The 19,640-nt window shown below is 35.7% G+C and overlaps 1 protein-coding gene and 1 pseudogene across 1 annotated transcript in view; both read left to right on the plus strand.

Annotated features, from left to right (window-relative positions):
- Positions 1-1,139, plus strand: part of LOC149260625 (disease resistance protein RUN1-like) — a 31,867-nt gene extending 30,728 nt beyond the window's left edge. Inside the window, exon 3 of the mRNA XM_089460508.1 lies at positions 12-1,139. Coding sequence (XP_089316634.1) covers positions 12-1,139 — 1,128 coding nt within the window. The remainder of the gene's footprint in view (positions 1-11) is intronic.
- Positions 1,140-3,797: 2,658 nt separating this feature from the next.
- On the plus strand, positions 3,798-5,673 carry LOC149260626 (transcription factor MYC1-like; annotated as a pseudogene).
- Positions 5,674-19,640: the final 13,967 nt, after the last annotated feature.

Here is a 19,640-nt window from a genome sequence, read left to right on the forward strand (position 1 = left end):
TTTTGGAAAAGGTTAGCAGGCCCCCTCTGGATGGAGCTAAATATCCCCCTCTGGATGTAGCTAAATATCCAACTGGCCTGAGCAAAAATGTAGAAGGCTTGGATGATGTCATTGCAGCCGCGAAGGGGGAGCCTCGCATTGTGGCAATTGTGGGTCTTGGCGGCATCGGAAAAACGACTGTCGCCAAAGAAATTTTCAACCGTGCCCGTGCAAAATACAATAAAAAATGTTTTTTATTTGATATCAGATCCAAATCTTTAGATTCCCTGCAGAGTAGCCTGCTTGAGGATTTGGGTGTACCAAATGTACAAATAAAGAATGTTGATGAAGGCAAATCCAAGATCAAAATGCATCTATCATCTTCTGACCAGGCCTTTGTGGTTTTAGATGATGTGGATCATATTGATCAGCTGGATGCATTACTTTTTCCGCTTAAAAATGTCATTCATCCAAAGAGTTTGATTTTAGTTACGTCTCGCAATAAAGATGTGCTTAAAAGCTGGGGGATAATACAGTCATCCATTTACACCATGCAAGGCCTCAGTCCAGAACACTCGGAAGAGCTGTTTTGCTTGCACGCTTTCGGTCAGCCCCATCCTGTAGTAGGATTTGTGGAAGTGGTTCAAAAGTTTTTGGAGGTATGCAACGGATTGCCATTATCTCTTAAAGTACTTGGGTCGCTTCTTCATGGAGAAGATGATTTAGATTACTGGAATGAACAATTGCACAAGACTTCGGATATACTTCCCAGTGATATACAGAGAACACTTCAGATTAGTTATGATGCTCTGGATGAACAGGAGAAGCAGATATTCTTAGACATCGCCTGTTTCTTCATAGGGGAAGATAAGGATACTGCCATAGGAGTATGGAGCGAATCTGGCTGGTCGGGACGGTCAGGTTTTTGGAAGCTGGTAAACAGGTGCTTGGTGGAGGTGGACGGGGAAAACTGCCTGAGAATGCACGACCACATTAAAGATGCTCCCGGACTTGGGCTTGGGCTCGTGCTCCAGTCTGCAGATGCTCCCGGACTGGGTAGGGAACCTGACGGGCCTCCAGAGCCTAGACTTGCGCTGGTGCTCCAGTCTGCAGATGCTCCCGGACTCAGTTGGGAACCTGACGGGCCTCCAGAGCCTTGACTTGGGCTCGTGCTCCAGTCTGCAGATGCTCCCGGACTCGGTTGGGAACCTGACGGGCCTCCAGAGCCTTGGCTTGAGGGCGTGCTCCAGTCTGCAGATGCTCCCGGACTCGGTTGGGAACCTGACCGGCCTCCAGAGCCTTCACTTGGGCCAGTGCTCCAGTCTGCAGATGCTCCCGGACTGGGTTGGGAACCTGACGGGCCTCCAGAGCCTTGACTTAAGCTTTTGCTCCAGTCTGCAGATGCTCCCGGACTCGGTTGGGAACCTGACGGGCCTCCAGAGCCTTGGCTTGAGCGCGTGCTCCAGTCTGCCGATGCTCACGGACTCGGTTGGGAACCTGACGGGCCTCCGGAGCCTTGACTTGTGCTCGTGCTACCGTCTGCAGAGGCTCCCGGACTGCGTTGGGAACCTGACGGGCCTCCGGAGCCTTGGCTTGAGCGCGTGCTCCAGTCTGCAGATGCTCCCTGACTCGTTTGGGAACCTGACGGGCCTCCAGAGCCTTGACTTGGGCTCGTGCTACCGTCTGCAGATGCTCCCGGCCTCGGTTGGGAACCTGACGGGCCTCCGGAGCCTTGACTTGAGCTCGTGCTCCCGTCTGCAGATGCTCCCGGACTCGGTTGGGAACCTGACGGGCCTCCAGAGCCTTGACTTGGGCTGGTGCTCCAGTCTGCAGATGCTCCCGGCCTCGGTTGGGAACCTGACGGGCCTCCAAAGCCTTGACTTGGGCTCGTGCCTCAGCCTGCAGACGCTCCCGGACTCGGTTGGGAACCTGACGGGCCTCCAGACCCTTGCCTTGCGCTGGTGCTTCAGCCTGCAGACGCTCCCGGACTCGGTTAGGAACCTGACGGCCCTCAAACGTCTTCTGTTGAGGAGTTGTTCTAAATTACAGATGTTGCCCAATGTGGAGCATTTGAGCTCGTTGGAGGAACTTGATGTGTTGGAATGTCCCAACCTGCAATGGAGTGAGGGAGTAGTGGAGCAGCTGCGCCAACGACTGGGAGAAGACTTCGTGGAAGGGAGTGAAGACTCTGACGAAGAGGGCTTTGAAGAAGGATACTCTGATTAAGAAGAGAATTCTGAGGAAGAAGCATACCCTGAGGAAGAAGCGAATTGTGAGGAGGAAGCAAGCGAAGAAAGCATGGAAGGATACCCCGAGGAGGAAGCAAGCGAAGAAAGGTGGTAAAATATGAAAGCATTTCATAATTACAATAAGGTTAAGTGGCCACAGTGCTCGCTGCAGGTTGCATGGAGGTTTAAAGGCATGTAATAAGTAAGCTTTAAAGGCATGTTTTATTAATTAGGTGTGTAAAATAGTGAGACATATTTACGTGATGTCCCTAATCTCTTTCAGTGGCGTGGCGTCTGATTTGTTTCATAGTATTATCTATCCTCTTCCTTAGGAAATAAGACGTGTTATGGAAATGTATTACAGGCTAAATATGTATTATTAACGTTACATTATATTGATGTTTTTAACTGAACATTTTAAACGGAAGGAATGTTGATGCTTTTGAGCAGAACTTTGATCTCATTGCACACAAACTTTAACTGAAACAAACTATTTGTGTTTGCGTTTTCAAGCCATTTTTAAAAGTGTGCAGCTTTGTTTCTGGAAATTAAAGTTGATTAAGAACTTTTTGCAATGTTGAGAATAATTTAAATAAAACATCAAATGTCTCTTGCAACACACATCACATTAAATAGCATTCTGAGTTATGTTTCTTAGCAATACATTACTTTACATTACTTTAAACAGCAATACATTACTTTAAATAGGAATATTCTGTGTTAAATATTAACATTCTGAGTTAGGTCTCTTGCCATACATTACTTTAAATAGAAATATTATGAGTTATGATAGGGTTTTCACTATTTTTTTTCAAATAATGAGAAGATTTTTGAAGTGTATTTTAAAATGCTTTTAAATATTTCATTTTTAGGTTTATTTTTAATTGATTTATATGTTTAATAATATATTATAAAGTAAAATAATTTTCATAATACAATTTTTAAATTTATAAAATTTAAATTATATTTAAAAATTTACATTAATTACGTTAATAGGCATTCTTTTGCGGGGCTGTGCTGGACACATCTAGCAAATTAAAGAGACTTATTTTCGTCGTCTTCCCTTCAATAATAACTTGACACATGGATGCTAGCCCATGAGCATGAGGATCGAAGAATTTGTCGGATTATGCTTCAATGGGAGATACTATACGTACACCCTAAGCGTTGCAGCAAGGCTACAACATGGCTTGCTCAAAGCCACCAAATGCCAGAAACTACTATTGAAAATATCTCTGGAAGCAACCTTCTGAGTACAAATCCCCCCCCTTCCAGCTCGTGCTTGCACTTACAAAGGACCGATTTTCTAAAGCAACAGGTTCTTCTTCTTAACAACAATAACAACAAAAGGGTGTGCCCATTTCGCATGCTTTGCACTTACGTTATAAGAGGCTCATGAGACCTGTTAGCAATGGTTGAAATAGAAGAGTCCCATGGCCTAAAAAAAAAATGAGACTTCTCAAGCTCCGTGCGACAAGAAGACGAGGACAACCAGGATGAAGAGGAGGATAATATGTCTTTCGCTACTTGGCGAGCCTCACCCACCAGGCATACTTGGATCTGAGCGAGCATTACATCCAATAATACAAGATGGGCATCGACCCTGCTGTGACAAAGGACTCTCTCTACTTGTTCTATTGGGGTTTAGGGGGGTTGGATGTGAAGTGGGTTGAATTTAGTTTGGTGAGAGGTGGATTAATTTATGATGGGTATAACTCCCACTTCCTCACCCTTAAACCCTAGCAGTGATATTATTCCTTGGATGTTCTGCCATGTTGTGTAGCAAATGGAGATGAGGTTGTGTGTGTGATGTTTGTTGTTATATATTCTTGTATGACGTTTGTCGTGAATGAATCACCATCTTTGAAACCCTTCAAAGCACCCATTTATGAAGAGTTGTTCTTTGCACACATAATCAGAGGATTGTCTGCTAATTAATGATTTTCTTGCTATATAAGGTGAAAGCAAGTGTGCTCTTATATATGGTCAAATTAATGAACCACTTGGTGCTCGTGCACTTGTTGGGCTTACAGGATTGACTGTTGTAGAGCATTTTTGAGACGTCGAAGGCCATGATGTGTTACTCTTCATTGACAACATTTTCCATTTTACACAAGTATGATTGACATTGTATTTGATATAATGTTTGTCTCTGTTTTAGTCATTTGGGGAATTTTAGTTTTAAAAAATTGTTACAAACTTTTACAATCTTGTTATGTCATTCAAGAACCATTGTATTTAAATATCACCATCACAAACTAACAGTTTTACAAACGATTAGCTATGTCCTAATGAATTTGACATCAATGCTGACATTAGCATAACAAGAAATTGTTTTCATCTTATTTTGTTTAACAAGAAAACTCTCAAGTGTCTGCTTTGCTGGGACATATTCCTTCAACTGTTGAGAACATTTCGTGGGCCTCCACTGCATTATTATATGTGACAAGCAAACAATAGGCATTTGTGTTATCTGTGAGAAGCAAACAAAACGCATATGTGTTATCTGTGACAAGAAAACAAAAAGTAATATGTGTTCGATGAACAAAGTTCTTTAGTGGTTAAAAATGACAAATAATTTTTGCATACTCTTAACTCAGGAGATTGAAGCCCTTGAAGTGCCCGCCATCCATATTACAGAAACAGTAAACGGTGCAGAACCACAAACCCACACATTGGGTTTTAAAGGCAATGAAAATAACTTGATAAAGCCAACAATAAAAGAGGATACCATTGGTTTACCATCTAATCCACCTGATCCAATTGCTCTAGGAGGCTTGCGCTTTAGCATTAATTCAGAGATGCTTGATGTAGAACCCTCTGCCTCAATTAAAGATTCAATGTTTGTTGTGGTCAAGAGAAAGCCACAAAAACATGGGAGAAAGCATGCAAATGGTCGTGAAGAGCCTATGAATCATGTTGAGGTTGAGCGACAAAGGCATGAGAAATTGAACCAGAAATTTAATGAGCTTCCTACCATGGTTCATAATGTGTCAAAATTGGAAAAAGCTTCTCTACTCGGTGATGTTGTTGCTTATATCAAAGCACTATGTTCCAAACAACAAGATTTGGAGTCTGAGAGGGTTGAATTGTAGGTTTAAATTGACACCATAAAGAAGGAATTATTGATGATTTTTTTGAAGTTGGTAGGTAAAGAAACAAAATATATTTCATGCGTTGACCTTAAAGGTTTTAACGATGGGAAATTCCTTGGCTTGAATTTAGAAGTCTGCATTGTTGATCGGGAGGTGATAATAAGAATTCAATGTACTAAACATAACCATCCTATTGCACGATTGATGACAACACTAGAAGAACTTAATTTGGAAGTCCTCCATGCAAGTATTTCTACTGTGAAGGATTCTTTAATTATCCGTTCATTGTTAAAATGACCATAGGTTTGTACATGGAATGCCACCTTCATTATTCCCTGCTTTGTAAGAAAGTAACTAAATCTTTGAATTAAGTAGTGGAATATCACTACAATATTGAAAATTTTCCTTTGTGTGCTTCATTGTGAATTAATCTTTCAAACAGGAAATGGTGATGGTGTCCTCCAACACCATTTTCCTAATGAAAACACCATTTTGTAACATAATTCGAGATTTTTTTATAGAATTAAAGGATAAGGACGGTGTACAATATCATAGCTTAATGTTGCTTATTCACTCAAGCAACTTATTATAACATGTATTTTATTCATAAAGTGACAAATTATGGTGCAAAGAACATTGTGGTGGTCTTTCCAAAAAACAAAGTTGACTTCAAAAAAGTTATTATGAAATAATCCCCTCATTTCTATCATGTGAAAAACAACTCCAAACGGCCACAATGTATTGCCAAGGTGGTTTTACGAAGGAAACATTGCGAACACAATTCAAAAGCAAAAATGTCTTTTCTGTGGACTATTCGTTTTCAAAGCAGGGATCTGAAAATTTCTTGACTTTGTAGAGATTGGTAATTTCAATATATTTGTTGGACAAACATGGTGGTAGTTTCTCTTCTTTGTAAACAATTTTATTTGCTTCAGTCACAAATTGGTAAATGTCTTACATGCATATGCATGCATCACATTTGTTTTTTTTTTTTTATCCATATCCTTGTGATAAAGCAACCAAGATTTCCTTTAGTTCATAAATCTTCATAATGCAAAGAAATTACGATCTATTCTTGACTGTGTGCAGGTAATGAACTACTCAAGGGTTATTTTAGAATTTGCATTGGTCTCAACATGATGCTGGTAATTTTTCCTATCTTTTCCCATTATCTAAATATATAAAATTAGGCTTAGTCCTAGGCATTTCAGGGAATGTTATCCTTTGTAAGGATATAAAGTATTCAATTTTGTAACTTATTTTAATCATTGAATAGTATTGATTTATAGCTTAGTGTGATTGTAGTATATATTATAGCTAAGGAATTTTGTTCACAATTTTAATGTTCTGGTCAGTGTCCATGAAATCAGATTTCAAAGAAGTTGGAAGTAAGCTAAACCCTAACTCTGTTTTGTAAAAATGTTCTTGAATATTTATCAAAGTATCCTTTGATTTTTTCTTATTTTCCCATTTTTAAATTATTACTCGTTGACTCTTCTTGTAGTAACTATTCCGCAGAAACAGAATGTGAATGACTCCATGATAGGAGAAACTCTATCAAGAGGTCTCTTTATCATAAATGTTAATCAAGGGAAATGTGGTGCCTAATGTATCAACACATATTTTCATAATTTAAATGCTTGAATACTAGGTTCTTGGGTTCATATGGTACTAATGTTGAGATTGCAATGAGGCTATAAATAGAAATGATAACTTGGCAAGTTGGGATTTATGCAACTACTTTCAAATTGTACTATGAAATTAGTCTCTTTAACTAGATTATTAATAGTAAATAATCCCTAGGGATGCTTATTTAGAATAATACTCCTTTTTAATGAATAGCATACTGAGAATTATTAAAATGCGTTATAACTATAGAATTAAAAGACTAGCCTCTCATTTAATAAGAATGTGCAAATATCGTATACCAAAAAACTTGAGTGATTCCATGTGACATTGGGTCATTGTGAGATTTTCTTGGCATAAACTTCTAAGTAATTATGATTGCATGGTCACATGATGTTGTGGATTTTACCTTTTAAATGATCAATTAAGCACATCTAATTGTTTAATAGCCCATCCAAGACAAAACAATTTTACCCATCCAGAAGTAGATCTCGGGGTGCATGTCCCTAGATGGACTTGCTAGTATTTTTTTTCTTTCTCCATCTCCTTATGGGATCATGCAAAATGCATGTGTATCTACTCTCTCCATCTCCTTATGGACTCGAGAAAAATGCATGTAAGCATTAACATTCATTGTTTTCCATAAAAATATAGTAAACTAGTCAAATAAATGAAATGCGAGTGTGTAGTGGTTGACTTACCATTCACAAAATTCAAAGTGCAGTGAAATTCAAATGTGAAGGAGAAAGAGTCAGATTTGGAAGCGAACAATCAAATTTGAAGTGGTCATAGCACTGAAAAAGGCTTAAAAATAGAGAAGTAGAGTTGGAGCTTGTATATCTAGAGGAGGATTTTCGAAGATGAAATTTTTCAAGTGCAAAATCATGGGAATGAATCTTTGGCAATCCTGAGAAAAGCAGGCCCAAGAGATTAATCAAATAACATAGTTACCGATCAAACGGGAACTATTACCTCAAAATGGGTACTCGAGCCAAAAAATCCCAAAAAAAACATGAAAAAACAACCCCAAAATAAAAAGTGTTGATTTTGCATCCATTTTTTTTTTCAGAGCAAATTTTCAATATTTTTTAAAAATAACAGTAAAAAACAATAAAATCCATTTTGTTTGGTGCAAAAAACACCTTGAAATTGAAAAGTGTTGATGCCGGAATAACGCCTTTTTTTCAGGGTACATTTTCAATATTTTTTAATAATGATGTTAAAATTAAAATGTTGTGACTCTGAAAGACTTTAAATTTCCAATGATTTTCAAGCATGACATTAAAGATAAAATATCACATCTTTGAAAAGCCTTAAAATTCCAACGATTTTTAAGCATGACAATAAATTTAAAATATCACTTCTTTGAAAAACCTTAAAATTCCAACAATTTTCAAGCATGGTGCTAAAAATAAAATAAATTATAACTGTTTTCAACCATAACATTAAAGATAAAATATCACGACTTAGAAAAACATTAAAATCTTGACAAATTTTCAACCATGGAATTAAAACCAAAGATTATGACTACAAAACAATCTTAAGTTTTCAAAATATTTCAAGCATGACATTATGGAAAAATTTATGACTAAAAAACATTTAAAAATGAAGCCCTTAATGAAAAAGTTATTATACCAAGAGTATTTTTTTTAAATGCTAAATGTATAGCAATTTTAAAATCTTAACCTAAAACAACTTTGATATATTGCAATTTTTTTTTTTAAATCAACTACCAAATTGACACGCAATGTAGGTCACCTCAACCATTGTAATGAAAACTTAAAGACCAACCATGAAATTAACACGTTGTGGGTCTGACTCGATTCATTATAACAAAAACTTTAAAATCATCTAACAAATTGCACATTATGGGATCGAGTTGCTAGACAAGCATCGACACGGACCTTACACAATATATATATATATATATATATATCAGAAAACGAAATTCAAATATTGAAAAGAAAAAAAGAAAGAAGTAATAAAACATTAAAAACATGACAAAAAAAATCAAATATAAAAAATATATAGTAATGACATAAAAAAAAAAAAATGTAAAAAAAATTAAACATACCATGTAAAATTAAAAAAAAAAAAAAAAAAAAAAAAAAAAGAGAAAGAAAGAAAGAGTAAAATAAAATAAAAACCAAATAAAAAATTAAAAATAAAAAATTGAAAAAAAAATTACAAAAATTAAATACAACATCAAAAAAATTTAAAACTTAACAAAAAAAATAAAAATCCTCGACCACCCGAGGCCCAAATGGCCAAGGTGGCAAGGGGACAATTCATGACAAAAAATTAATTAAATATCATAAAATATATAATAAAAAAATCAGAATAAACTGTAAAAATGAAAAATTTAAATAAAAAATATATAAATATAAAAAAAACAAACAGAAAAAAAGTTAAAAATATATATATAATTAAAAAAATAAATAAAAAATAAAAAAAAACCACTTTTTTGAAGTTAAATAAATAAATAAAAACATCATTTAAAAAAAGTTAAATAATTACCAAAAAATAAAATAAAATTAAATTAAATTAAATTAAAAAAAAACAATAAATAAAATATAAAATAAAAAAAAAAAACAAAAAAAATCAAATAGGAAAAAGATTATAAAACAAAAACCTAAAAAAAAAAAAAAAGAAGACAAAATTAACTCGCAAAGGTATATATATATATATATATATAACACGAAAAAAACAAAAATATCAAAAAATAAATTAAAAAAATGCGTCGACAAATGGTATTTCATGTGATTTTCGCAGAAAAATCTCTCACAAAATAAAATAAAAAATTGGTTTTTTTTTAATATATAATTAAAAAAAAACAAATTAATAAAAAAAAAATTGTTTAAAAAAAACAAAAATCTCATTAGGAAAAAAAAAAAAAAAAAAAAAAAAAAAACTTAAAAAATTACAAAAAAAAAATAAAAATAAAAAATATTTAAATAAACAAAATAAAATAAAAATTTAAGAAAAAATTTTCTAAGTTAAAATTATAAAAATAAAGAAATCACATAAAAAAATTAAAATAAAATAATAGAAATAAAAAAATTAAATTGTAAAAATAAAAAAAATAAAAATAAAAATTGATTTTTTTTTTTTCAAAACAATTAAAAAAAAAACCTATAAAAATTTAAAAAAAAATTCAAAACATTTAAAAAAAATAAATTAAATAATATAAAAAAAGAACAATTAAAAAATATATATATATTTAAAAAAAATATAAAAAAATATAAAAAATAAAAATAAAAAAGATAAAAAAAATATTAAAAAAAAAACAATTACAAAAGAATAAAAATATTAAAAGAAAACAATTTAAAAATATATAAAAAAATAACCTACCCCCTAGCTCCGCCTCAGCCCCTCTCCCCTCCCGCTCGTCCCCTCCCCACCACACCCTCTCCCCTCTCCCCGAAGCCCTCACCTCTCCCATCCCCTACCCCCCCGACCCTCTCCTCTTCCCTCCCCCGCCTCCTCGACCTGTCCCACTCCCGCCCCGTCACCCCCCTCCCTCACCCTCCTCCCCTCCCAACCTGGTCCTCCCCACCTACCCAAACCCCCAGCCTGCGGCCTCTTGGCCATTGGCTGGGGGTACAGGCAGGCAGGGAGGGTCGAGTTGGGAGGGGAGGGGGGTGAGGACAGATGGTTGGGGACGAGAAATGGGAGGATCGGAGGGGAGTAGGGGGAGGGGAGAAGGGAGCAAGGTAGCTAGGGTGTGCGGGCAGGTGGGGGAGCGAAGGGGTGGGGGCACGGGGAGCGAGGGGGGAGGGGGGTTATGCTTTTTAATTGTTTTTTTGATATTTTTTTAATTTTTAAATTGTTTTTGTAATATTTTATTTATTTATTTATTGTAATCGTTTTTTTAATATATATATATATAATATAGATAATATATATTTTAATTTTTAATTTTTTTTTTTTTATGTTTTTGTTTTTTGTTTTTTTTTTTATTATTTATAATTTTTTTTTGGTTATATTCTTTTATTTTTATTTCTTTATTTTTATAATTTTAATTTTTCTTTTTAAAAGTCTTAAATTTTAATTTTATTTAAATTATTTAATTTAATTTTTTTTAATTGATTTTTTTTTTTAATTCATTTTCCTTAATTTTTTTTTTTTTTTTTTTTTTTTTTTAATTATTTTTGTTAATTATTTTAAGTTTTTTGTTTCTAACGAGGTTTTTATTTAGGAATTTAGACTTCTGTGATCCATAACATTGTTAAGATAGTCTTCGGCAAAATCACATAACCAATCTTTGTTAAATTTTTTTTCTTTAAATTTTTTTTTTTTGAAAAAAATCAATTTTTATTTATTTTTTGATATATATATATATATATTTCTTTTATTTTTGCTTTGTTTTGTTTTTTTTTACCAGTTAATTTTTTTTTTTTTAACATTTTTATAGGTTTTTTTGTTTTTTTTGTTTGTTTGTTTTTTTTTTTTTTATAATTTTTTTTTGTATTTGATTTTTTTTCATGTTTTTTATTTTATTTTTATTTTTATGTTTTATTACTAACATGAAAATAAGCAACATTTTAAAAAAATTATCCACGCTTAATTTATTAGAAAATTTAAAGTGTAAAAATTAAGCCCTATAAACAAAAAGTGTTGATGCTCATCAACACTTTTCAAAATCAAGATGAAAATCATTAACAAAAAAAAATGTTTACACTTGATACATAAAAAAAATTAAAGTGTCAAAAATAAGCCCTCTAAAAAATGTGTTGATGCTGCATCAACACTTTTCAAAATCAACATGAAAATCACTATCATTTAAAAAAATTGTTCATACTTGATACATAAAAAAAAATTAAAGTGGAAAAAATATGCTAAGAAAAAAAGGTGTATTATGAATCACCATTTTTCAAAATCAAGTGATTTTTTGCTACCTCAAAAAAGCGAGTACTAGGTCATTTTATCGTTTGATCGGTAACTATGTTAAATGATGATATGGGCATTTTTCAGTGTTTTATGTCTCACCGAAATAACCTTCTCCCAACATATAATCTTAGCACAAAATCTTAGATATTTTTTTCCTCCCACACAAGGCCTTCCTCCTCCTCCTCCTGCAAATCATCCCTCATCCAGCACACCAACATATTAAAACCAAAGCCCACCAGTGTCCATTAATCCTCCTACTCTCATAGATATGAAGAGTTCCACTTCCTCAAAAGGGATTATCACAATGATTGGAGTTACAACAACAACAACCTTTACTTTTAGTATACTACTCTTTTGTTTTTGTTAGAAATGTGTCCATGCTGTGCACAATTCCAATAACGAGATAGATGTCAGGCCCCTTAAAAATTGATCATGCCTTGCACAGTTCCAATAACGAGATAGATGTTAGGGCCCGTATAAATTGATCATCTAATAATTCATAGGATTCTATGCTTAATGCCAATAATAAGAAATTAAGTGGTCATGAGATGGAGATGTGGAATTACTTGAAAGCAATTGAGGGGGTTTCGAGTGAGAGAACCTCTTATTCAGTACTCTCAAAATAAACAGTGAGTCTTTTGTATCACATCTATGGATGAACAAAGAGTCCTCCAACACTTCCCTAATCAAGACTTGGCCTTTCATTTGGAATCATCACCATTAAAACTTCTAAACGCTAAAGTAATTTAGGTATGAGAAGCACATGGGAACTGACCACTTTTCAAAAATTCATATGCTAGAAAGAAACCCTAAAATTTCTATGCCTATATGGTTGCATGGACTTCAATGTCCTATGAACCTTCAATTCAATTCATACCCAAATTCAAAACCACCTGAATGGAATTTCTCATTCTTGAATTCCTTCTTTTTTTAACTTTAATACTTCTTGAAATGTGATTTGATTTGAGGATTGAGATTAGAAATGAGATTGATTTTGATATCTTGCATTTCTTTTCCTCAAGCTTTCTTGGTTGCCCACTACCATGCATTTAATCAATAAATAGTTTATTTTTGTTTTGCATGAGAGGTAGGAGAGCTTATCAATCCTCGGTTGATGTTTTTTCAGAAATTGAGGCCTAGAGTTACACGATTGTGACTGTGAGCATAGTGTTTCAAGAACATGTTCTGCACCTTCTTGAAATGGGTTGTTCGGTGATGACCTAATTAAATATTTTTTTTAGGTCCAAGAGAATTGTTTACCTTTCTTTTACCGTAGGGGAAACATATTTAACTATTCCTAGCATAACATATCAGTCTTTATGTTTAGATAGAACATTCCTATGAGTCAATATGGGATACCTACTAAAGAAGATATGTGACACAATTCAAAAGTTTCTTTTTTATCACAATGTTGTATTTTCACATTGATCACATGAAGTGATTATTCTTTGAATGTTATTTTATTAAGGTATATGGAGAGACCCCCAGGTCAACTGAATCGCCTGGTACATTTGTGCCTGAAGAATCACACCTTGGTTGGGTTCATTAGATCAATATAGAGGACTTGGTAGTGCAGAAATTGTAGATTGCTCAAGAATAGCCCATCCTTGTGATTCATGCAACCTACAACACATCTATATAGAAGGGATAACACACCAGGTAAAGCTATTTTGATACATCAGCAATGTCTCTATCAAAAGCTTTTATATTCTATATGTTTTGCTACAATTTCAATGTACAATGAAATTTTGATGATGAAACATAGCCTTATGCTTTTGGAAGCCCCCTTATTGTTCATGTAGCTAAAGAAGTTAACTTTCTTCTTTGCAATCCCCAGTAGGAAAAATGGGCAGTCAATCATCGAGAAAGCTTAATTGTTGTTTTATTAAAGATGTTACTATCTTTGATGGACCTCAATTAGCTCCAGGTGATTCAGATTTATGAAGGAATGAAATGAAATAAAAATTCAAACCAAAACATAGTGATACAATGAAACAAAACTTCAATTAATAAATAACAACTATTGAAAACTATTTACATACATAAGAGAAACAAAATAGCTCAGGCGATGGTAGCTTATCTCTGAGAAGAGATGTGACGACTAAATGCCTTCTGAACTATGTTACAATTATAATTAAGAAATAATGTAAAATCCTAAACATCCAAAAGCCTAACCCTAGTATATGAAGCGCCAAAAGTTTGTGGGCCTTGTTGGGGTTAGTTGGTACATCAACTTTCCGGGGTCGTAACTTTGGCATACAATTTTCATTTGGCGCGTATGATACCTTGTTAGAAATATCTATTCGAGGACAATTAATTTAAGCTATAAAACCCTACCATAGGCTACGGATCTTCCTTTTTCCAAAATTGAATCGTTTAGGGCCTCAAAACAGTTCCATAATTTTAGGACCCGAAAAACTGCCAAAAATAGTAAATTGTGCTAGAAGTTTGGAAACTAAAAGGAAATAGTATTAGGGTTCCAAATGGAATAGACAAGTGACCACCAATATCCACCCGGATCAGTACTCCCCCCTCAGGAATAAATGGTCCCCATTGTGTTGTGTGGCTCCATGAGATAGGGAAACTTCTGTTGAACTTAGTCCATGGTGAGCCACTTGCCTTGGTGCAAGAGTTGGAAAGCTTTGACAACTCGATACAGTTGGATCCTCTATTAATGAGTGTTATTAATTTTTATTTCCATGATCTGATCACTCATGGCATATTTAATGCAATTTGGGTTAAGCTATGTTGGTGTCAAGTGCTCAACAATGTTTGATGTGTCCAACAATGGTGGAAAGTACAAGTGAAGGTAATCCACAATGAACAATGGGTGTTTGCCAAGGAATGAGGGAATGTTGAGATCGAAACCATTGACATCCACATCCTTGGTGATGGTGTAAGGCCCATACCGGAGTGGTCAAAGTTTCTGATGGCTCTGGTAAGGCGTTCCTTCTATAAATGCAACCAAACTTTGTTGCCCACTTGAAACTTATGTGGCATCCAATGTTGATCATGACGTTGTTTGTACTTGGCATTAGATTTATCCAGGATATCATGAACATGTTGACAGATGTGTTGGATGTGTTCAATAAACATGGTGGCTTTATTAGCTTCAGATTGAACATGTGCAAATTATGTCTGTGTAGTTACAAGAGGTATTGCAACATCAGTGGGACAAAACGATTGAAATCCCATGCCCATTTGAAAGGGGTTGTGGCTAGTCGAGCTATGGAGAGCTATGTTATAGTTGTGTTGCACATAGGGAAGACTCTCATCCCATGCTTGTGGATGCTTGGAGTTGTACATGCGTAGTATATGCACTATAATCCTGTTGAAAACCTTTATCTAGCCATCAGTCTAAGGATGGAATGCAATCGACTTAGTGAGCTTAGTTTCCAACAACGACCATAGGCTCGACCAGAATGCACTCAGGATCTTGCTATCCTGATATGATCTAGTGTTCTGTGGAATCCAAAAATGTACCCACACTCATTCGAAGTAGAGTTTGGTAGTTTTTTTTGTTGTGATTCTCTTCTTGAGGGCCATCAATATAGCCATCTTAGAAATTTATCAAGGACCACAAATAAAAATTCGTTACCATTCTTGGTAGAAGGAAATCCTAACATATAGTCCATGGATATAGATTCCCACGTTTGGATAGGAGTATGCAGAGAAGTGTACAAACCTTGCTTCTTAATGGTTGGCTTGGCGATGACATAGGAAGTGCAGAATCTGATATATTTTCCAACATATAGTCGAAGTTTTAGCCAATAAAAATACTTTTATAGTACTACCATGATTTTCTCCAAACCAAAGTGTCCTACAACCCAACTGTAGTGAGCATCCCAAATCAGCTTGGCATGCTCGCTTGAAGGAACAAAAATATGCCCCAAGTAGCATAGAAATGCATCCTAGAGGTGGAAGTTTGGTTCTTGCTTGCTATCCATCAACATCTGGTAGATGTTGTGAAAATTTCAAGTATGAAAATCTATTGCAGCAACTAGAATTAATTATTCTATATGTTAATTAATTTAACAGTCTATTGCTACGGAAAAAATGAATTAATCACACTGCAATCTTCACAAATAAAAACTATGGAAAATAATAGCGTTGGAAGCTGAGAAATATTCTAGCACACACATGTAAAAATTGACACAATTATTTTTGGACAAATGTTCCCAAAAAACCCCAACTTGGGAAAACTGGTGTAGCAGCTTATGGTTTTTATTATTATGCAACTGATGAAAAGAGATCTTGGGTATTGCCCAAAATCCCCTTACATATATAAATCTCGAACCTGGGCCTGTGGGTTATGGGCCCACTAAGTCCCGTCGGAAGCGTTTTAAACTTCTCACTACGTAACGTGGATCTTTATAAGATCGCCCATCTCCTTAATGGGATTCTAAATCACCATTGCAATCATTAATATAGGCGTTAAGGTTTGAAAACCCACGCCATACACATCAATATATGGGTTTAAAAATAATACAACTGCCCCTATAAACCTCGACGATCCACAGCTACGTCCAACTCTGATTCAACACGTTCTCCGCTGCGCCGATGCGATGACTGTCACTTCTCTAACAGTCGAACTCCCACCTTCAATCTGCGCCGATGTGATATTAATCAGCGATTGCAAATCACTATTGGCAAACCACAACAATTGTCGATTGCTACCCCATCTCGCACTTCTCACAACAACACGCGGGATCAGTTTAAGAACTAACATACTCGTATACATATGAAAGAAACTTATAACCACAAAACACATGATTTATATTATTTCTGAATTCAGATTACAATACGTTTTTATGAGCTAGGTTTCCTTGGCAGCGCTAGATATACATGCGCCTGGCTCCCCCCATACAAATGCACAAAGACTAGTTTATAACAATGGAGGAAAGTAGATTGGATCGTTCCAGATCCGATCTCCCCTCATAAGATCTCTAAATTTACTCAACCGAATCACAACAATCTCTATTAATAATATGAATTAGACGAAAATATGGTTTTTTTGGCCACGTCAACTTCGCTCTGCTTTGAATTCTTCTTTGATTTAGGGAGGGGTTAGATGCTCCTGCATCAGACTCTCGAGTTAAAAAAAAATTATGACCTCCTGGTCATATGCTTCTCCTTGTCCTTAGCAATTCTACCCACTATGTTTCTTCAGTGGAACTGCCTTCATGATCTTCTGTGAGCTGCAACCAACCTCTGCAGTAATAGTCTCCTCTGTTACACGATACCTCACCAAGCCCTCCTCACTCAGTCTTTTGGCATCCTTCTGGTTCTCTTCTCTGGAACCAATTGAGCACACCTTGCTCTAGGTTGCTGCAAATCTTCTCACCTTCCGCTGCCGCCATCTGCACGACGGTAAGACCATAAACTCTCCAGCTTTAACACAACTGTACCTCTTTCCCCTTCTGCTTGCATTCCTCTTCCTTCTCGCAGGAAATCCTTTCCCTGCTCTGATACCACTTTGATGAAAAGAGATCTTGGGTATTGCCCAAAATCCCCTTACATATATAAATCTTGAACCTGGGCTTGTGGGTTATGGGCCCACTAAGTCCCGTCGGAAGCGTTTTAAACTTCTCACTATGTAACGTGGATCTTTATAAGATCGCCCATCTCCTTAATGGGATTCTAAATCACCATTGCAATCATTAATATAGGCATTAAGGTTTGAAAACCCACGCCATAAACATCAATATATGGGTTTAAAAATAATACAACTGCCCCTATAAAGCTTGGTGGTCCACAGCTACGTCCAACTCTGATTCAACACGTTCTCCACTGCATCGATGCGATGACTGTCACTTCTCTAACAGTCGAACTCCCACCTTCAATCTGTGCCGATGTGATATTAATCAGCGATTGCAAATCGCTATTGGCAAACCACAACAATTGTCGATTGCTACCCCATCTCACACTTCTCACAACAACACGCAGGATCAGTTTAAGAACTGACATACTCGTATACATATGAAAGAAACTTATAACCACAAAACACATGATTTATATTATTTCTGAATTCAGATTACAATACGTTTTTATGAGCCAGGTTGCCTTGGCAGCGTTGGATATACATGCGCCTGGCTCCCCCCATACAAATGCAGGAAGACTAGTTTATAACAATGGAGGAAAGTAGATTGGATCGTTCCAGATCCGATCTCCCCTCATAAGATCTCTAAATTTACTCAACCGAATCACAAAAATCTCTATTAATAATATGAATTAAACGAAAATATGGTTTTTTTGGCCACATCAACTTCGCTCTGCTTTGAATTCTTCTTTGATTTAGGGAGGGGTTAGATGCTCCTGCATCAGCAACAATGAAATAATCTGAGTACAATTTGGATGTGGAAAACTAAAAATCCTGTAGAGAAAATACTGACAAGAGATATCTTAGGGAAATTACCCCCCACTCTGAGCAATCCTGACACTTGACTGCCTCTTAAAAGCTAGTTGTCCAAATAGGCCTCCGCAGTCTCTGCATCACTCTAGAGACGTGCACCGCACATGCTGCATGAATCAACTGCCAATCTAGTTGTCCTTCCTGCTACTAACTAGGAAAACACTTCTCTAACACTATGGAACTCCTTCATGGCCTCTGGAAATGAAAACATCTTCTTCCTTTAGCAAATCAAATTGCCCTTTGAAGCTTTTGCGCTGTCTCCTAGAGAAATTTCGGCCTCTCTATAAAGTACTCATTGGATCTGGAAAAATCTTCCTTCGACTTCACTATCCTTGCCTCTCTCTGTATTTTCTTCCTTTATGAAGCTTGAACTCTTCTAGAAACTGTTGGTTCTCTGGAAAATCGAACTCTCCAAGAAAATCAATCTTTGTGTGTATGTTCTCCATCTACCCATCAAATTCTTCTTATAATTGTCTCTTGGACCTCCAACAAGCAACATTAAATCTTAATCGATGGCTAAGATCATATCAGAGTCAATCTGCGTGATTTTATAGATGATTCACACCTTATCTCAATTAATACTGATTAATTAACTAGATTTCCTAAGTTCAGACTTAGGAAATATTAAAAAATAGGTTAATAATCTAATTAAGACACTTCTAGGTGCAATTTCCAGAAAATATTTCTGGGTTATGGATAACTAAATCTAATGCTACAAAAAATAGCATTCCCTCTTAGTGAAGAAGGCGTTCTAGTGCTTCACCACTATTACAACACCCTGTCTCTGTATCACCCTTTATCATGCTATTGATTTCTCACCACTATGGATGACTACTACTGGGGCACCAACCACTATGCAACTCTGATGTTGCATTTGTGCTACTGCTGACATTGCTATACTGCTACCAACTATGCATCTGCACTACAACTCCCTCTCATATGTTGTTGCTGTAACTGCAACTAAGAAGCATCCTAAATACTAAATCAACTGTGTTTGTTGCTTTTTTCTCTTGAGACTTGACTACTACTAGTATCTGCACTTTCCACTAAAGAATATATGTTGCTGCCAACTCTGCATTGTGCCACTCTTCACTGCAACCAACACTGACCTGCGCTCCTCACCACCTGACTACTACTAGTCTGCAACTATCACTCCGGAACTGATTGTATCTACTAAAACTGATCCATGCTACTAATGAATACTATGGGCCATCATAGAAAGGTAATGATCCATAAAGATGACACCTAAATGGACCCTACCTAAACCCTGATAACTTTGGGACTATAAATCCATATCGCCCCACCTCTCTACAAGAGGTATGGCTGCAAACATAGCGAAATATTCCTCCAGTCTGGAGGGAAACTTTTCTATAGTTGTGGACATTGTTGCATGGTCTTGCGTCTCCTGCT

Source organism: Pinus tabuliformis, chromosome 6, assembly GCF_031772625.1.
Source record: "Pinus tabuliformis cultivar Carrire ecotype Pingquan chromosome 6, CPIR1, whole genome shotgun sequence".
In the NCBI taxonomy this organism is placed as follows: Eukaryota; Viridiplantae; Streptophyta; class Pinopsida; order Pinales; family Pinaceae; genus Pinus; species Pinus tabuliformis.